Source organism: Oncorhynchus nerka, linkage group LG17, assembly GCF_034236695.1.
Source record: "Oncorhynchus nerka isolate Pitt River linkage group LG17, Oner_Uvic_2.0, whole genome shotgun sequence".
NCBI classification, from domain to species: domain Eukaryota; kingdom Metazoa; phylum Chordata; class Actinopteri; order Salmoniformes; family Salmonidae; genus Oncorhynchus; species Oncorhynchus nerka.
This window is the reverse complement of record NC_088412.1, coordinates 27,751,920-27,771,585: the sequence shown is the minus strand read 5'-3', so window position 1 is coordinate 27,771,585 and position 19,666 is coordinate 27,751,920. Positions and strand designations below refer to the sequence as shown.

The 19,666-nt window shown below is 42.4% G+C and overlaps 1 protein-coding gene across 1 annotated transcript in view; it reads left to right on the top strand.

The window, feature by feature from the left end:
* Positions 1 to 19,666, top strand: part of agbl4 (AGBL carboxypeptidase 4) — a 348,562-nt gene that overhangs the window by 26,944 nt on the left and 301,952 nt on the right. Inside the window, exon 3 of the mRNA XM_065003097.1 lies at positions 3,966 to 4,090. Within this exon, the coding sequence (XP_064859169.1) occupies positions 3,966 to 4,090 (125 nt within the window). The remainder of the gene's footprint in view (positions 1 to 3,965; positions 4,091 to 19,666) is intronic.

Below are 19,666 nucleotides of genomic sequence, written 5' to 3'. Positions count from 1 at the left end.
CTTTGCATACTATTCAGATGGATGGTAACATGTGGAAAACATACAATTAAACAACTTTCGTATAAGAACCCAACAGCTTTTATGACATGTTGAAGTGTGTTTGGAGTAAACTGTTTATGTTGCTAAATGTTTTGCTACGGAATCCGACTGAATACACCCCCGGTATACATTTCTGATGGTTCAACATTACCCCCAATCTTTTAATTAAGAAAATAAATACATTGAGACTAGAGAAAAAGAGGGAGAGAGTTTTGTATGAACTACAGAGTCCTTAAGGAGAACCTGTCATGTTTAAACTGATTGTCCAGAACAGCAAAGTCTTCAGTACTCAGCCCACTGGGTGGGTTCTTAAAGTTTGTTGAAACCCAATTGATTAAATAGTAAGTGCTGCATATGTTTCTCCCAGTGGTTGATGATTGATATGGAACATAACTTATGAAGACTCTCCACTGAGTACGAATGTAGACACACAAGTCTCCAGAGGAATTATGCAGTATTAACTCTAATCTCTTAAAGAGAACTGATGTTTTTCTCTGATGCTTGCTCCCTCCCTCTTTTATCTTCGTCTTTCCTCAGGTGTATACTAGTTACACTATTGTTTGACTGCATCTTTGTGCAAATTAGTCAAATTACTTTGGATAAGTATTCTCACTGTTCCAAGTAGTCGTGCATAGGCTACCAATATGAATGCTATCAAGAATTGATTTTTTTCCTAATGGTATTTTTACATTTTAAGACTTTTGAAGATTTGTTTGCCATTTCTGTTTTTTAAATACTGAATGATAGGGAATTTATTAAAGGACTGCAGCGATGGAATCTGGAGTTAGCCACCATAAAATTAAAACTGAAATCAATCCTGTGTCATATCCTTGCTTCACAAGCTGAACATGCAATTCTAACCTTGAGGCCTGTGCTATCCCTCACGTCAGGTCTTTAAGCATCAAGCTCAATAACCTAGCAGCGCATGGCTGCTGTGCTTTGAATTAGAGATACCATTTTGTATCACCCTGCGACGACATCTGCAGTGTGTTTTAAAAGGTTGTTGATCAACTTTGTGTTTGTCTGTTACTCTTCTGATTAGTAACCTCTACCGCACCAGTTTGTGGTAGGGTAAATGCACTTTTGGTCGGACTCTCTCACCATGCAATGAAGACATTCAGTGCTGTTGTTGGAATTCCTCTGAACCTCTTGTTGCAGTAGTGCCTAAGAAATTCCTCAGCTATGTGCTCATCCGCTGTCCATGGTCCTGAAAGGCCAAACGAGTGGAGGACTCTGTCACTAACTTTCTGAGAGAGCCTGAAAGTTAGTGAATTTTTGTATGCTATTTATGGTGCCGCATTAGTGTATACAAGCTTCCGATTTAGTTGTGGCTCCATAAACATATGCAGGCGTGTGCTCTGAGGTTCCATTTACCCAATTCAATGGACTTAGTTATTTTATGTATAAAAAGCGCACTGCATGCAACATTTTGGGCTCTTCAGAAATCATATGCAATTGAAAAGCATCAATCTCTTGAAGTATATTTTTAACACACTTATGGGTTTATGTTTAATCCATGTTTACTTGTCTCTAGTTTAGAAACATGTTGATAAATCCTTCATTGTATTAATTTGAATACTGAAAATAGCCTAAATAAATCAGTCAACAAAAACAGTAGCTGTGTTATCCACACATACATATGAAACAACCTTTAGAGACTTATCTGTGTCCTCTAATAGCCAATATTTGGTAGTGTAAACCAGATAAATGGCTAAGACATTGGTATTCAAGATGATAGATTATACAGGACATCTGGTTGGAACAGGTGCGGTTGTCATATTCACATCATGCTATCTGCAGCTGTGGGTGTTTCAGCAAACCCTTGGCTTTATCTGTTGTCAATGGCTCTGGATTGCTTTGCCAGCACCTGCCACTTCTCAGTCAGTCTGTACAGTATGTGGTTTTAAATAAGTTATTTCATGTAAGGATTGTAATACAGATGCAACTTTGGTTTGTGGTACAGTATGTTTCACTTATCTTCTCCCAGCCGCCACCAAGTGTAGCAATATGTGGAGTAGGTTGTGCGTCAATAACTGAAATAGCTGTGATGATATTTTACTCCCTTATAAACTACATGCACGTAAGCACACACACAGTGTTCGTTCATGTAATGGACACTGTAAAGGTCAGTTATCAACCTTTACCACAGGTGTCTGATAAGTTGTAAAAGGATCTCACTATGTCTGATCCTATTTGTATTCTTACAGCCCTACCATTGTTCACAAGAGCTACAGGCCAATATACATTTTTGCAGAGAGCATTTCTATTTTGCAACCAATGTGTTGGAATTGAAAACCGGGAAGCTGTTAGAGAATGGCGGACATGTACACTGAGTGTACAAACATTAGGAACACCTTCCTAATATTTAGTTGCACCCCCCTTTGCCCTCAGTACAGCCTCAGTTCGTCAGGGTATGGACTCTACAAGGTGTCGAAGCATTCCACAGGGATGCTGGCCCACGTTGACTCCAATGCATCCCACAGATGTGTCAAGTTGGCTTGAAACATACGGGAAACTGCATGAAAAACCCAGCAGTTCTTGACACACTACTACCATACCCCATTCAAAAGCATTTGAATATTTTGTCTTGCCCATACACCCTGTGCATGGCACACATACACAATATATGTCTCAATTGTCTCAAGGCTTAAAAATACTTATTTAACCTGTCCCCTACCCTTCATCTACATTGATTGAAGTGGATTTAACAAGTGACATCAATAAGGGACCATAGCTTTCACCTTGATTCACCTGGTCAGTCTATGTCATGGAAAGAGTAAGTGTTCCTAATGTTTTGTTCACAGTTTAAATACAGCATCATGTGTTACAAAATAAACATACAATTTGTAACACAAGTCCAAAATGATTTCCAGATTATATGGGGTTCTGTTATCCTTTTTCCCAGTGGGGTCTTTGATGTACTTGCACAAAAATAATAATGCATATATTTTAAAGCTCATGAAGGAGCATCATCCAGTGTCCTATGAGGGTTGGCAGATGATGCTGTTTCTGTGGACAGTGAGACGAGTGAAGGGATTTTCAGGAAGTGGTGGATTAGCCCTCTCAGATGGCAGAAGGAGAGCGATCTGCTCTGACGGTGTGGTGGTTACCCCATCTGTCAATAATTAGCTCAGTGCTACCTGGCACCAGGTGGTCGTTCGTTTCCACACTCCTTCCACACCACATGGACCGGCTAAGGGACGCAGAGTAGAGCAGGTTGTCCTCTTGCCTAGGGAGTTTACTCTGCGAGCCAGTGGGCAAGCTGGGCCTATGGACTAAGTTTTATATATAAATCACACAGCGGTGGATGATGCAACTTTGCTGTTAATCTATATTTTATTTTGAAGTTACCACCTTCCAAAGCTGTCCCAGTTGTCACCTAAACAGTAGCTAAGTTCCATTCTCTTCCTCCCACCCATTGTCACTAGGGTGCGGATTATGTTTACGTTTTAGTCATTTAGCAGACACTCTTATCCAGAGCGACTTACAGGAGCAATTCGTTTTAAGTACCTTGCTCAAGGGTACATCGGCAGATTTTTCACCTAGTCAGCTCTGGGATTCGAACTCGTGACCATTCGGTTACTGAGCCAACGCTCTTAACCGCTAGGCTACCTACATTATTACACATTAAATCTACACAGTTTACAACAGATATCAGTTGATCATATGCATTTTTATTATTCCATTTGGAAATATCTCCCAAGTTTCTAGCCACCTGAGCTGTCTAGGAGATGCCTAGGAGGTGAATTGGTGAAAACCTTTCGAAATAAAAAAAATACAGATTTATGTCAGGAAGCTTATGTAGTATGTGAAATTAAATATTATTGGGACGGTGGCTATACTTTTTTTTAACGTGTTGGTTAGGCCTAACTGTTGGTAGCCCAACATGAATCCTGATAGTCTGAATGTGATCTTTATTTTCCCAGGTAACCTTGGACGTGTTGACTGCATCAGTGAATTTGAGTTTGACCTTTTCATCAGACCGGACACCTGTAACCCTCGCTTCAGAGTATGGTTCAACTTCACAGTGGAGAATGTGCAGGAAACACAGGTAGGTGATTGTATGAATACTGTATACTGCAGTATACACTAAAATGTTATTCAATTATTTTCTATAACTGGTATAGCTAACAACCTGTCTGTATTCATTAAAATGTCTATGCACACTGAGTTAAAAAAAAAAAAACGTAGCCCACGATTCAAAATGATTTGAAGTTTTGTTGTTTCACAGCCCTTCAGAAGAGTTGTTTGTTTGTACCTGATTCCCTTTTAAAGCACTGAGAAGCACTAGCCACTTGCATGCGTTGAGCTCTAGGATTGGTTGAGAGCAGTGGTCACATGCCAAGGGCATTTGCTTAGTTTTATCAACCCTGGAGCTTCATGAATTCTAACATTTCAACGTAGTTCAGAGAGAGAAAACAACATACTAAAAAGGAGACAATCGGCAGCTGAATTATTTTCCTGATATCTAATGTAGGTATACAGGCCTGGGTAGTTCTATGCTGAAAAGAGGGATAGGGAAAACAAAGCAATTCTAAGAGAGAGGGAGAGAGAGCAAGCGTGCATGAAAATGTGGGATGCTGAAGCTGTTTCCTGCAGCCCGGCCCTATCGGCCCCATCTTCCTGCAGTGCTGTGGTCAGCGCTAATCAAATTTTATGGCCAAGGGATGAATGGAAGCCCTTTGCCAGGAGCCTGATCGATTCTAGGGCCAGATACCGCCCGGCATCCTGCGCCATCAGGATATTTGCTGTTTTGGCAACAAAAAAAAGAGGAGAAAGAAAGGATAGTGAGAAGCCCACACAAACCCTACTCTCACTTACTCTTGCATACACCGACAACTACAGGTGACAAAAAGCAGTTGATGCCACACAGTCCTTTCTCTTGGAAATATATTTTTCTGTCTTTCCAATTTTTGTTTAGAATAAGGACCTGTGTGAATTTAATCTACTTCAATAGGTTGTTGTTAGGGGAACTGGTGATTGTCCTTTAGTACGGTGTGTGTTATACCTATGTGTACTGTAACACTATGTGTGTTTGTGTGTGTGTGTGTGTGTGTGTGTGTGTGTGTGTGTGTGTGTGTGTGTGTGTGTGTGTGTGTGTGTGTGTGTGTGTGTGTGTGTGTGTGTGTGTGTGTGTGTGTGTGTGTGTGTGTGTGTGTGTGTGTGTGTGTGTGTGTGTGTGTGTGTGTGTGTGTGTGTGTGTGAGAGAGAGAGAGAGAGAGAGATGTAATTGTGAATCGGCTGTTTACTTAAAAAATATAAATATAAATAAAAATAATGAGTAAATAAATAGAGCTATCTGGAAGCTGTGCCATAGAGATATCGGTACATTCACAGGGAACTGGGCTGGAGTGTTTTATCCAGCTAAGCCTGCCAACTCTCAGTCGAGAATAGGGAAATTGGAAACAGTTAAAAATCCGTGATATTGGAACCGAGATGACCATTTTGAAAGAATGTAAGCTGGTGAAACAGATTTGGTCGGCCTCAATCAGTTTAGCAGCTTTGTGGAAATTGGCTGCACCCGCTTTTTCTTTTCTTTTCTTCACCCCAAAACCTTCACCTCAAACCCGATCTTACTTCTGGTACGGTGAGACTGATGCTGGTTAATTATGTTGCAACGACTGGACAAAGCATAGCAGCACTCTGAACTGGAGTTATCATTCAAGTCATTTTGACTCTGTTGAACCAGTTATTAAATCCTAGCCCTTCATGTTAGTTTCACCTAACCAAAGACGATAGTCTACATATTGATGAACACTTATAGTGTGTCAGTGATGAATTGGTTGTGATATACTCTTTTTTTTTTATATACCACTTCAGCAATTTTTGTAAATAAGCCAGCCATGTTACAGCAAATACATCTCTTTCATATTTCAAATTGAGAGAGCATGGAAACTATTCAATATTCTTGGCCATCATTTTCTCACCTCTGAAAATCTATCTGGTTTTTAACCATTGGAAACAGTGATGTGTTGTGCCCTAGAGTTGATGTCTTTGCGGAATCACCATTTTATTCATAAAAATCAGTCTAATTAAGCTAGAGACTTGCGGGGTTTTGCCTGGGCTGCGTCTCAATCTAATGCATCCGCCGATGTCGGCCTTCCGCAGTGTGTGGCAGCTGTGGTACAACGCTGTTTGTTAGACCAGGAGTAATCCTTTTTTTGTGAGCGACTTTTTATTATGTTTTTACAGGTACAAAAAACTATCAAATAAATGCATACAAAGATCCCAACACGTTCCCTCCCTCAGTCCCCATCGTCCCGCCCGCATCCTCCCTTCCCCACCTGGAAACCATGCCTGTCACCACTTTCCATTCCACCCAGCAATCGAGGTTGGCCATTAGTTCCCCTCCCACACCCCACACTCATCCATCCCACGAGACCCACCCCCAATCACCCCCACCCTCCCCCGCAATGACCAGAGATCACCCCTCCCCCACTCCCCATACCACCCCTTCCCGTGGGCCTGAAAGCAAAGTTTTTTTAATTTTTTTAAGTCTACATTTCTAGATGTAATTGGTTTGTATGTGTGGGGCTTTAGCTGAGATTGTTCTTTACGGAGTGAAGTATTTTTGCTCAGGCCTCAATTGTTCTTTGACTAGCACCATTCATTCTCGCTGTCAATAATTCTAATGTTATAACTTCTTATACAGTAGTAACTGTATCCATTGGTTAAATGGGAGAAAGGGAGGTGGTTGCCATCTTAGAGCCAACATTTTTTTTGCAGCAGTGATGCCTACCATCAGTAATCTTCTCTGATTGATTGAGAGATTCAAGGGGCTTTCATCATTAAGTAACATAATATATGCAAAGCGTTGAATATTTAAATTCTTGTACTTCAAAAAGAATTGGGAACTTTGCCCCAGAAGCATTTTACGGCAGGGCACTCCCATATCATATGAAGGAATGTGCCTACCTGATTTAGGGGACACAGTGAACAGTTGGGAGTTGGGGGCAATTTCATCGTGAAACGTTTCCTTGGTGTTAAATACAGTCTGTGAACAAACTTGACTCACTCAGAGAAGAATAGTATATTTCAGTTCTTAATGTACCTGTTGATAGGATAGTCTCGAACAAAGCTAGTCCAGTTTATTTTCCAGTGATTGCACATAGAACAGAGGGTAGAGGCGATTTATTGATTCTAAGGCTATCCCTGCCTCCCAAAAATATTGGGTGACGGAAAGTCGTCTGATCTATAGACCAATCAATTGGTCAACATTTTTAAATGTGTATTTTTTCATATATAGACATACACTATGTGTTTTAATAAAATGATCTATCTACACGATATAAACAAAAGTATGTGGACATCCCTTCAAATTAGTGGATTCGGCTATTCTATCCAGCAACCTTTCAGCAGCAACTGGCCCAACGCTCTAACCACTTGTCTACCTGCCGCCCCTAAGAACTTAACTGGCCTGCTCAGAGCCCTGACCTCAACCACATCAAACACCTTTTGGATGAATTGGAATGCCAACTGCAAGCCAGGCCTCAGTTTCCGACCACACTAATGCTCATATGGCTGAATGGAAGCAAGTCCCCGCAGCAATGTTCCAAAATCTAATGGAAAGCCTTCCCAGAAGATTGGAGGCTGTTATAGCAGCAAAAGGAGGGACCACCTCCATTTTAATGCCCATGATTTTGGAATGAGATGTTCAACAAGCAGGTGTCACATATTTTTGGTCATGTAGTGTATGCATTCGAGATGTCTGATTCTTTAAGTCACTGTTTGATGAAATAAGACACAAATAACTCAAGAGGGAGCCATAGATCAAGATATCCAGAAGAAAAACTAAACTTAACTTGACCCGACCATCCTCCTCCCGCTCCTGCTGGCTTTCGCAGATTTGGCCATTACTCTCCTGAATTTGCCGGTAATAGATTACATGTGAAATGCTAATTTATCTTACCAGTTCTACCAATCTGCGTGACAGTTATGGTTGTCATATGCACATTTCTGTGGAACAGTTTCAATTAATTTATAATAACGTCTTCGTATCTAAAAATCATTTTCATGTGGTTGATCAAAATTCTATCCAAATCTAGATGTAAACCTAAACAGAATCTTCTGTTGCCATTGCCAACTATGTAAAATAGCTTACAAAGCCAACAAACAAAAACATTGCAGTCTGCAGGTAGAAAATATCCTGATAAAAATAAATATCCTATAAATCACATTGGTTACGCATGGCCTGTCTGCAATGAACTTGAAACATTGTATCAACTATTAAGTTGGGTCCAGGGCTAAGCTCGTGCTAGCAAACTTGCAAGATGGTATAAAATATTCTGGGCCCTCAGAGTTTCCAGCGCCAGTGAGCTCAGGACAGATCCATAAATGGGAACATTTATACAGTATGCCTACATTTGCGCGTAGGCCAGGTAGCCTATAGGCCTACTTCTATGCGCACTCAGGTGCACGTTCTTACTCAACATTGACAGGAGTGCTCCAAACAAAAGACAATGACTAAACTCGTAAATGGAATGAAATAAACCAAAGCCTGTTTCTCATAAGTGTAGCAGAGGTTGCACGCTCTGCAAACAACGTGTCCACTCTAACGATGAGAAAGGATAAAGACTGGAATAATATATTGAATGGATTAACAGAAAATATCGTAACCAAACAAACATTGTAGATGAGAAATTATAGGAATTAATGGTAAATGTGCTAATGGTGTTAAAAGTAATGGGGAATTGATAGACACTAACAATCAAAAGCAAACAATTCACACAATGAAGTTATGAAACAATGAATGTGCACAATTTGGCGGGAGAGAGGTCATTTTGGAGAGAGAGGTACATTGTGCACTTTAGCCTCTGCAATGGATTCATTCACCGAGATGGGCGCGATAAAAGACAGGTGTCTCGTGCCGTAAAAAAAGTGTAAAACAAATCAAAATATATTTTATATTTGAGATTCTTCAAAGTATCCACCCTTTGCCTTGATGACAACTTTGCACACTTTTGGCATTCTCTCAACCTGCTTCAGATGTTGAGAGAATGGAATGCATTTCAATTAACAGGTGTTGCTTTTTAAAAGTTAATTTGTGGAATTTCTTTCCTTCATAATGTGTTTGAGCCAATCAGTTGTATTGTGACAAGTTAAGGGTGGTATACAGAAGATTGCCCTATTTGGTAAAAGACCAAGTCCATATTATGGCAAGAACAGCTAAAATAAACAAAGAGAAATGAAAGTCCATCATTACTTTAAGACATGAAGGTCAGTCAATACGGAACATTTCAAGAACTTTGACAGTTTTTTCAAGTGCAGTTGCAAAAACCATCAAGCGCAATGATGAAACTGGCTCTCATGAGGACCGTCACAGGAAAGGAAGACCCAGAGTTACCTCTGCTGCAGAGGATAAGTTCATTAGAGTTAACTGCACCTCCGATTGCTGTGGTAGAGCGGGTCGAGAACTTCAGGTTCCCCGGTGTCCACATCACTAAGGACCTATCATGGTCCAAACACACCAACACAGTCATGAAGAGGGCATGACTATGCCTCTTGCCCCTCAGGAGAATGAAAAGATTTCACATGGGCCCTCAGATCCTCAAAAAGTTCTACAGCTGCACCATTGAGATCATCTTGACTGGCTGCATAAAGGCTTGGTATAGCAACTGCTCAGCACCCGACCGCAAGGCGCTACAGAGGGTAGTGGGTCCGGCCCAGCCATCCAGGACCTCTATACCAGACGGTGTCAGAGGAAGGTCCTAAAAATGGACTCCAGCCACCCAAGTCATAAGCTATGTTTGAATACTCATACTAACCTCACATACTATTGTGATGTAAATTGAGTATGTAGTATGCTTATTGGACATAGTATGGATATAGTTAGTATGCCAAAAGTACCTGGATGTCGTACTACATACGACAAAATAATAACAGTGTAATAAAGTAAGGACTTTTCAAAAAAGTTACGTTTCACATTGTTAGCTAACAATTTGTCAGCTATGCTATCCTTATGAACCGCATAACATTACAGCAGTATCTACCGGTATGTTTGCTAGCTACCTAATGTTAGTTGGGTACTAATATATCGCACTTGCCAGTATATTAAGGATATGCAAACTAACTACTTTTAGGGTATATTCGTAAATTCCATCTGGAGTGCCAGAGTGTGCTCAGAGTCCGCTCTGGGCGTTTGTAAATTCAGAGCATGGTCAGATTGTCTGTTTGTAACGTTGGCTAGCTTGCTAGCTACTTCCAGACACAAATGAGAGAACACCTCACTCTGACCATTTTACTCGCCCTAGCAGAGCTGGTTAGCCTGTTTTCATGTTATCCAGAGCGTTAGCGACTGTGACTGTGCTACTGGCAACAAATTCATTACGCTTTTTTGCTCATGTTTACTGACACAGGCCATATTCAATGGGCGGCAACAGTGTCATACTGTTTTTGACCAGACAGTATCAGATAGGCCTACACATACTGAGACAGAGGGGCGCCGGTAAGATACAATACATTCAGCCTCTTGCAAATTGAAGGAAAATTATGAAACAGAGATACTTTTTTGGGGAAGCCTGGGTTCCCTTGGCATCCATGAATACACGCCACTGGGAAAAAGAGAAATAATTTAGTTAGAATGTGAGGTATCTTGAATTCCTGAAGGACAACAATTTCTCCTCTTTTACTCCAAAACAGACTTTTTATATTGACATTTATTGATGATGATGTTATGTAATCTAACATGATATACAGTATATGGCACATACAGTGCAAGATTAAAGGACATTTAATCTCAGGTGACTGACTTATTTTGTGCAATGTCATGCTGATAGGGGCTATTAGATCACTCGGTCGTGACCGAGTATAACAACTTAAGCCATAGCTTTCTCAGATTGATGAATATTTTTTTAATGACTTAAAAGGTTATCATATTTCCTCTGCACTTTGCTATATTCTGAATAGAAGGTGAAATGTACATTTGCACATTAGTTTAAGAGATGTGAATGTTTGGACATCTTTCTGCAGTGTATTGTGGAGACGAAAGAAAGGCTCAGTAGTTTAGAGTCCCTTTTTTTTCGCCGAGGAGGGAGGGAAATCTAGTTATGAGAATTTGCCTGTTTATATATAATATATACATACATACACTGAGTATACAAAACATTAAGAACACCTGCTCTTTCCATGTCAGAGACTGACCAGATTAATCCAGGTGAAAGCTATGGTCCCTTATTGATGTCAGTTGTTAAATGCACTTCAATCAGTGAAGATGAAGGGGAGGAGACAGGTTAAAGAAGGATTTTTTAAACCTCGAGACAACTGAGACATGGATTAGGTATGTGTGCCATTCAGAGGGTGAATGGGCAAGACAACATGTTGAAGTGCCTTTGATCGGGGTATGGTAGTTGGTGCCATGCACACCTGTTTGTGTCAAGAACTGCAACGCTGCTGGGTTTTTCACGTTCAACAGTTTCCTGTGTGTATCAAGAATGGTCCACCACCCAAAGGACATCCAGCCACCTTGACACAACTGTGGGAAGCATTGGAGTCAACATGGGCCAGCATCCCTGTAGAACACTTTCGACACCTTGTAGAGTCCATGCCCCAACGACTTGAGGCTGTTCTGAAAGCAATACTACAAATAATATTAGTAAGGTGTTCCTAATATTTGGTATACTTAGTGTATTTCCCTCACCCACAAATAGAACAGCTTGCAAGAAAGGCATTTCACTGAGGGTAGTGCATACGGCCCAGTATATCACTGGGGCCAAGCTTCGTGCCATCTAGGACCTCTATACCAGGCGGTGTCAGAGGAAGGCCCTAAAAATTGTCAAAGATTCCAGCCAACCTAGCCATAGAATGTTATTTCTGCTACCGCAGGGCAAGCGGTACTGGAGCACCAAGTCTAGATCCAAAAAGCTCCTTAACAGCTTCTACCCCCAAGCCATTAGACTGCTAAACGATTAATCGAATGGCTACCCAGGCTATTTGCATTGAACACCTTTTTTACGCTGCTGCTACTCACTGTTTATTATCTATGCATATTCACTTTACCCCTACCTACATGTACATATTACCTCAATTATCTTGGCAAACCTCTACCCCCACACACTGGCTCTGTACCGGTACCCCATATATATAGATTCGTTATTGTTATTTTATTGGGTTACTTTTTTTCTTACTTTCGTTCATTTTTTCATTTTTTTTAGCAAATATTTTTTTACTTACTCTTTCAAAAGTTCTGCATTGTTGGTTAAGGGCTTGTAAGTAAGCATTTCACAGTAAGGTCTACCTACATCTGTTATATTCGGCGCATGTGACAAATAACACTTGATTTGACAGTACTTGTGCATGTGATCTTGAAACTTGAAACAGAGGCTTTTCTGGGAAGCCTTATGGTTGTTGTGCTGTGTAATATCAGTGCTTGCCAGAGCCGGGCTCCTGGACCACTTGAATGCTGCATATAGTTGTGATGATGGGTTTGACCTGACACCCTGAGAAAGGAAGCCTTGGTCCATGTCTGGATGTGGCTGTTTAACCCCTCCTATCCTCTGTTGACTGATGTCCTTCACTGCTGATGGGGATGGCTGGCTCCCCCATGAATACTGGCAGATGAGTGTAATCATGGCCGGCGGCAGCTCGATGTGGGGCCCGCCTGCGGGAGGGTTTACGGCGTTGTGCTCCTGGATTAGACAAGCAGTTTATCAGGTCTCCCCACACTGGCACCCCCACTCAGCAACAGGTCTCATCCTCTGTTTACTCTGCAATGCTATAAAGACTGCAAAGGCAGAGTCCCTGTTTTTTATTCTTTGGCTTTTCCCTTCTTCCTTTGCTTTGGGAACAGCATAGCCATTTATATTTCCTGTGCCTCTGCTCTGCTGTGGGGAATGCTTTCAAGGTTTTTCTCCCAGTCACTATTGAAGAGGAGTGTGCTTTTGTAGTCTACCAAAGGGATTATTCAGCAAAGTGGGATTTGGGAACAAATAGGCCTACACCTGATATAACATGTTGGATTATAGGTTTAAACCTTAGTAGAGACATAGTAAGAGGAAATTGTGATTTTGAAAGACATAGCTAGGCCTACAAGTTATTAACCAGTGCACTCAGAGTTATCATGATATCAAGTAACCTTCCTCTCCAAGGGGAACTAATGGATCTTATTCTTTGTCAAGACTGATAATGACATAATGACATAGACAAAAGGATATGAGGGCACACACTGGATTTTCTAATTATAGCTAAATATGTTTCCATGGGTTATCTTCTGATGAAGACTCATCAGAATGTGTAGCTTTATTTTATAGCTTTATTCAGTCAAAGCCTCCTAGTAAAATCCATTCTGATAGGAGTTATGTTTTTCAACAGAACAGACAGTAGAATAAAGCCAATTTAGCAATAGGCATGCTTCTGTTTCTATACAGTGTTTGAAATCAGATCACTATAACATAATTGATCTCAGTATTTACAGTATTACTATGGATTGTTCATTAACAGTTAAACAATCTTATTTTGGATTTGACAGTATAGAACCCCAGGGGCGGCAGGGTAGCCTAGTGGTTAGAGCGTTGGACTAGTAACCGAAAGGTTGCAAGTTCGAATCCCCGAGCTGACAAGGTACAAATCTGTCGTTCTGCCCCTGAACAGGCAGTTAGTTAACCCACTGTTCCTAGGCCGTCATTGAAAATAAGAATTTGTTCTTAACTGACTTGCCTGGTAAAATAAAAAATAAATCTCTGTGTCCTGTGTTCATCAGGAATGTATGCGTCTGTCACAGCTCTTGTCGGAATGCATGGACCAAAACGCAGCGTGGTAAGTGTTCATGATGTTTTATTAATCAAAAAACACTCGAACAAATAACAAAGAGAAAAAAATGAAAAAAAACAGTTCTGTCAGGTGCAGACACTAAAGAGAAAATAACTACCCACAAAACCCAAATGAAAAAGGACAACTTATATATGATCCCCAATCAGAGACAACGATAGACAGCTGCCTCTGATTAGGAACCACACCAACATAGAAATAAAGAAACTAGAATGCCCACCCTAGTCACTCCCTGGCCTAACCAAAATAGAAAATAAAAACCTCTCTATGGCCAGGGCGTGACAGTACCCTCCCAAAGGTGCGGACTCCGGCCGCAAAACCTGACTCTAAAGGGGAGGGTCCGGGTGGGCATCCCTTCGCGGCAGCGGCTCTGGTGCGGGACGTAGACCCCCCTCCGTCCGCAGATTCCTCCACTTTGGTGGCGGCCCTGGTGCATGGACCTTCACTGGAGGAACCGAGCTGCAGATCATCGCTGGAGGATCCGGACTGGGGACCGTCGCTGCAGGCTCCGGACTGGGGACCGTCGCTGCAGGCTCTGAACTGGGGACCTTCGGTGCAGACTCCGGACTGGGGACCTTCGCTGCAGGCTCCGTGCCATGGATCGTCGCTGGAGGCTCTGTGCCATGGATCACCACTGGAGGCTCCGTGCCATGGATCATCACTGGAGGCTTCGTGTCATGGATCATCACTGGAGACTTCGGGCCATATATCATCACTGGAGGCTTCCTACGTGGAGCCGGAGCAGGTCTCACCGGACTGAGACGTACTGGCAGCCTAGTGAGTGGAGCTGCCACAACATGTCCTGCCTGGATACCCACTCTAGCTCGGTGAGTGTGGAGAGCTGGCACAGGACGCACTGGGGGCATAGTGCATAGAGCCAGTGCAGGACACACTGGACCGTGGAGGTGCACCGGAGGTCTGGAGCGCAGAGCTGGCACAACTCGTCCTGGCTGGATACCTCGGGCCATATATCATCACTGGAGGCTTCCTACGTGGCCCGGCAAGTGCGAGGAGCTGGAACAGGTCTCACTGGGCTTTGCTGGTGAACCGGGGACACCGTGCGTAGAGCTGGCGCAGGATAACCTGGGCCGAAGAGGCGCACCGGAGGCCAGGAATACTGAGCCGGCACAATCCGTCCTGGCTGAATGCCCACTCTAGCACGACCACTGCAGGGGGTTTGCACAGAGCGCACCGGGCTGTGGATGCGCACTGAAGGAATGGTACGCAGAACCGTATAGCACGGTGCTTGACCGGTCACTCGCTCCCCATGGTAAGCACGAGGAGTTGGCTCAGGTCTGAACCCTGACTCTGCCACTCTCCCCGTGTGCCCCCCCCACAATTTTTTGGGGGGCTGTCTCTCGTGCTTGCCTCGTTGCCGTGACTCCTGGTATCGCCACAGTTCCTCCCTTGCTGTTTCCGCCTGTTTCCATGGCAGGGTCTTGTCCCCTGCCATAACCTCCTCCCATGTCCATGAGGTCTTCCACTCACTCTTCTCCCAGGCCCAGGATCCCTGCTCCTTCTGGCCACGCTGCTTGGTCCTTTGGTGGTGGGTAGTTCTGTCACGGCTCCTGTCGGAATTCATGGACCAAAACGCAGCGTGGTAAGTGTTCATGATGTTTTATTAATCAAAAAACACCCGAACAAATAACAAAGAGAAAAAAAATTAAAAAACAGTTCTGTCAGGTGCAGACACTAAAGAGAAAATAACTACCCACAAAACCCAAACGAAAAAGGACAACTTATTTATGATCCCCAATCAGAGACAACGATAGACAGCTGCCTCTGATTAGGAACCACACCAACGTAGAAATAAAGAAACTAGAATGCCCACTCTAGTCACACCCTGGCCTAACCAAAATAGAGAATACAAACCTCCCTATGGCCAGGGCGTGACAGCGTCTGTGCACTTTATGGATATCAACAGAGTAACGCTGTGAATCACTGCCAAATCCAGTCACAGACTGGTCCTCGTCCGAAATCATGAAAGCGGAAGATTATATCTGTGTGGCAATGCTACTACAAATATCAGGCAGACACAAGAAGCCAATTTACATTAAAATCGCAAAATATCTCACGGTTTAACTTTTAATGTCTGAACCTTTTTGATACTCCCTGCCATGGGTGGTGAGGATGTGCCTATGAGGCCTTTTGAGTCCCTAAAAGGTTGAAATTGTCTGAGCAGCACTGCTGAGCCCAGCATGTGAGGCGGCAGAGAGGAGCTTAGCATAGCCGTTGTAAAGGAAGCACTGGGGCCATTTGGAGCCCTGTGCATCTGCATGAAATTATCAGTGCAGAGTCAGGACATGGATCATCCTTTTCACAGCGTAATGAATACAGATTGCGCACCGGATAGAGATGCTCTGCAATCTGCTGCGCCACAAATGAAACAACTGCTGTTCTAATCAAATAGTATTTTCATGCCAGCGCAGCCTTAAGTTGGACTAAATTAAATTCCAGATTTGGGGTTATAAATGTTGCAATTAGGTTATTGTTTAAAAAGGGGGCCTGGTGTTGGCTCCCTCGCAGTGTGTGAGCAGTCGCCAGTCTGTTGTTGTAACCCGTTGGTGTCCAGATAGTAGAAGGACTGAGTGCAATCACAGCACCAATGGTTTAACGCCAGCGTTTAGACGTAGAATCATTCATTATGCCAACTAGCGGCCTGGGAGCACACATTTTCTCTTATTTATTAAACATCAAGGAGCTACTAAGCAGCATCGTGGTACCGCTTTGATGCTGCTTTTGTTTCTATTTACAGTATAGGGGGGGGGGGGGAGAACCAAGCTAACACAAGCGTGTTAGCTAGCTAGCTGGCTCAATGTTAAACCAACTCGGAGGTTCAAAGACATTCAAAGTTCCTCCATAGAAGCCGCTCCCCCATAGGACATCAATATCAAGCCTGTCTGTCAGTCTGGACTTCATCACATCATCTTACAATTCTCCATACATGTTTCTGTGAACACATACACTACCGTTCAAAAGTTTGGGTTCACTTAGAAATGCCCTTGTTTTTGAAAGAAAAGCACATTTTTTGTCCATTTAAAATAACATCAAATTGATCAGAAATACAGTGTAGACATTGTTAATGTTGTAAATTACTATTGTAGTTGGAAACGGCTACAATATCAATATCTACATAGGTGTACAGAGGCGTACAGTGTTCCAATGGAACGTTGTGTTAGCTACTCCAAGTGTATCATTTTAAAAGGCTAATTGATAATTAGAAAACCCTTTTGCAATTATGTTAGCACAGCTGAAAACTGTTGTTCTGATTAAAGAAGCAATAAAACTGTTCTTATTTAGACAAGTTGAGTATCTGGAGCATCAGCATTTGTGGGTTCTATTACCGGCACAAAATGGCCAGAAACAAAGAACTTTCTAATGAAACTTGTCAGTCTATTCTTGTTCTGAAAAATTAAAGCTATTCCATGTGAGAAATTGCCAAGAAACTGAAGATCTCGTACTCCGGGATGCTGGCCTTCTAGGCAGAGTTCCTCTGTCCAGTGGCTGTGTTATTTTGCCCATCTTCATCTTTTCTTTTTATTGGCAAGTCTGAGATATGGCTTTTCCTTGCAACTCTGCCTAGAAGGCCCGCATCCCGGAGTTGCCTCTTCACTGTTGACGTTGTGACTGGTGTTTTGCGGGTACTATTTAATGAAGCTGCCAGTTGAGGACTTGAGAGGCGTCTGTTTCTCAAACTAGACACTCTAATGTACTTGTCCTCTTGCTCAGATGTGCACCGGGGCCTCCCACTCCTCTTTCTATTCTGGTTAGTGAAGGGAGTAGTACACAGCGTTGTATGAGATTGTCAGTTTCTTTCAAAAACAAGGACATTTCTAAGTGGCCCCAAACTTTTGAACGGTAGTGTACACATGTAGTCACTGTTCTATTACCAATGGCAGTTAGGATAGGTAATATCTGACACACAAACAGGTACTATGTGGAAGTTTGAACAGGTCAGATAAAACCTACCCAATTATGGTCTCCCCATCAAATGACTGAGTCTGCCGTCTGGCAAAAGCATCTCCAGTACATCTGTAGAAGTAGGCAGATTTGAGGCAGAGTTCATCAGTGACACATGGAATTTAAAAGGGTGTTGTAATTACTGGGCATGTGTGCTGTACTGTATTATTAGTATTCACCTCATTGTAGATGTGTTGAGTAGATGTATTGAGTGCCATGCCTCTCTGCATCTCATGCATCTGTGAACATATTCAGTCACTGGTCTATCACCAATGGCAGTTAGGGATAGGTGATGTCTAACACACAAACATACTATGTTGAACAGGTCAGACTAAACCCACCCAATTCTGTTCTCCCTGACTGTTGGTGAGTAGGCAAGAGGTGAGGCTGGAGGTTAGGTTAGCTAGCAAGCTAGTTGGGGTAGCTAGCGATCATAGTGATAAAGATTATCAAAATATACACAACCAAATACATAACCAGCAGTCTATGGTCTAGCTACAAGTATACTCACCACCACTGGGGACCAACGAACTCCAACCACCTATTCCGCATGATAGGGCCCTTTGGCAAAGCATGCAAACAAGTTGGCTGTGCAACCTGCTGGAAGCATGTATTGCATGGCTAATCCATATAGGGCTTTTCAGAGAAACACACACACACTCTCTCTCTCTCTCTCTCTCTCTCTCTCTCTCTCTCATACACACTCTCTAAAACATACACCCACACATTATTCTTAGCATTGTAATGTAATAATGGAGCAGTGTAAATTTGTATAATGCACAATGTTTTGTTTGATGTCATGTTTTTACCCCGTTTTGTCACCCAGGAAGTGTAGCTGCTGCCTTGTCAACAGATAATGGGGATGCAAATAAAATACTAAATACTCTGTAGGAGTGCAGACTGAAGCATTGACTAGGCCTCATATGGAATAGCTGATTAAATCTCTGTCATGTTGGTGTAATTATCATTCATGTAACCAAATCAACCGTAAAACTAAATTAGCGCTTCTAGGAAAAAAAACAACCCTCTTGTAAGATATTAGAGGGACCACAGAGGATAAACAATTTTTTTTCACAACAGTGCGATGCCCCTAATGTACTGTGTGTGTTTAAAAAAGCCAGGCAGGAGGTTTGTGTTGTTTTGAAACATGCGAGTCCTCAGCCCACATTTGCATTTTCATTCTATTCAGTGGCTTTCACTTATTACTTTAAAATTGTTTTTGAATCTCTAATTCCCTGGATGACAGGCTGTATTGAATGCTATTTGCTCTGTATTATTTGATGTAGGAGGCTGTGGGGAGTTGCTGTCAATCTGTGTTCATGGCTAATGTTGTTAAGTAAAGCCAATATGGTTGTTTTCGCTGCGTGTTGTCATAAAGGTGGGGCGGGCAGGCTGTATGCCTGGTAACATGATGGATGAGCGTGGGCATCTGACTCCCCTGCTGCAGGAGACGAGAGGAGAAAAGAGGAGCCCATGCTGGGAGAGCCATTGAGAGCCACTGCACTGCAGAGGGGGCTCAGTGGGGTAGAGGCCCAGCATAATACACACTCACAATGGGCTGCAGTTTAATATAGGGCTCTGATAGGGCTCTGACTGTGCTCTCACACTGAACCATGCTGAGGCAAGTTTAGGTGCTCCTGCTACAAATTCCCAAATGGTGCCTAAATGCTTTGAGATAGGCTAATTATTTTAGGTAGAAGCATTGTGGATATTAGTAACGTGTAATTTTATCTATATTAAAGTGGACTAATTATTTGATCTGCTCTTTGTTTACCTTGCTAAGTTTACCTTTTCTAAGAAGGATAAGCTAGTATTAGTCTATGTTGTCCACTTTATATAATCAGGGGGGAAAAAACTATTTTGAAATGTTTTAATAAGTGAATTCATCAGTATTGGTTCATGACAT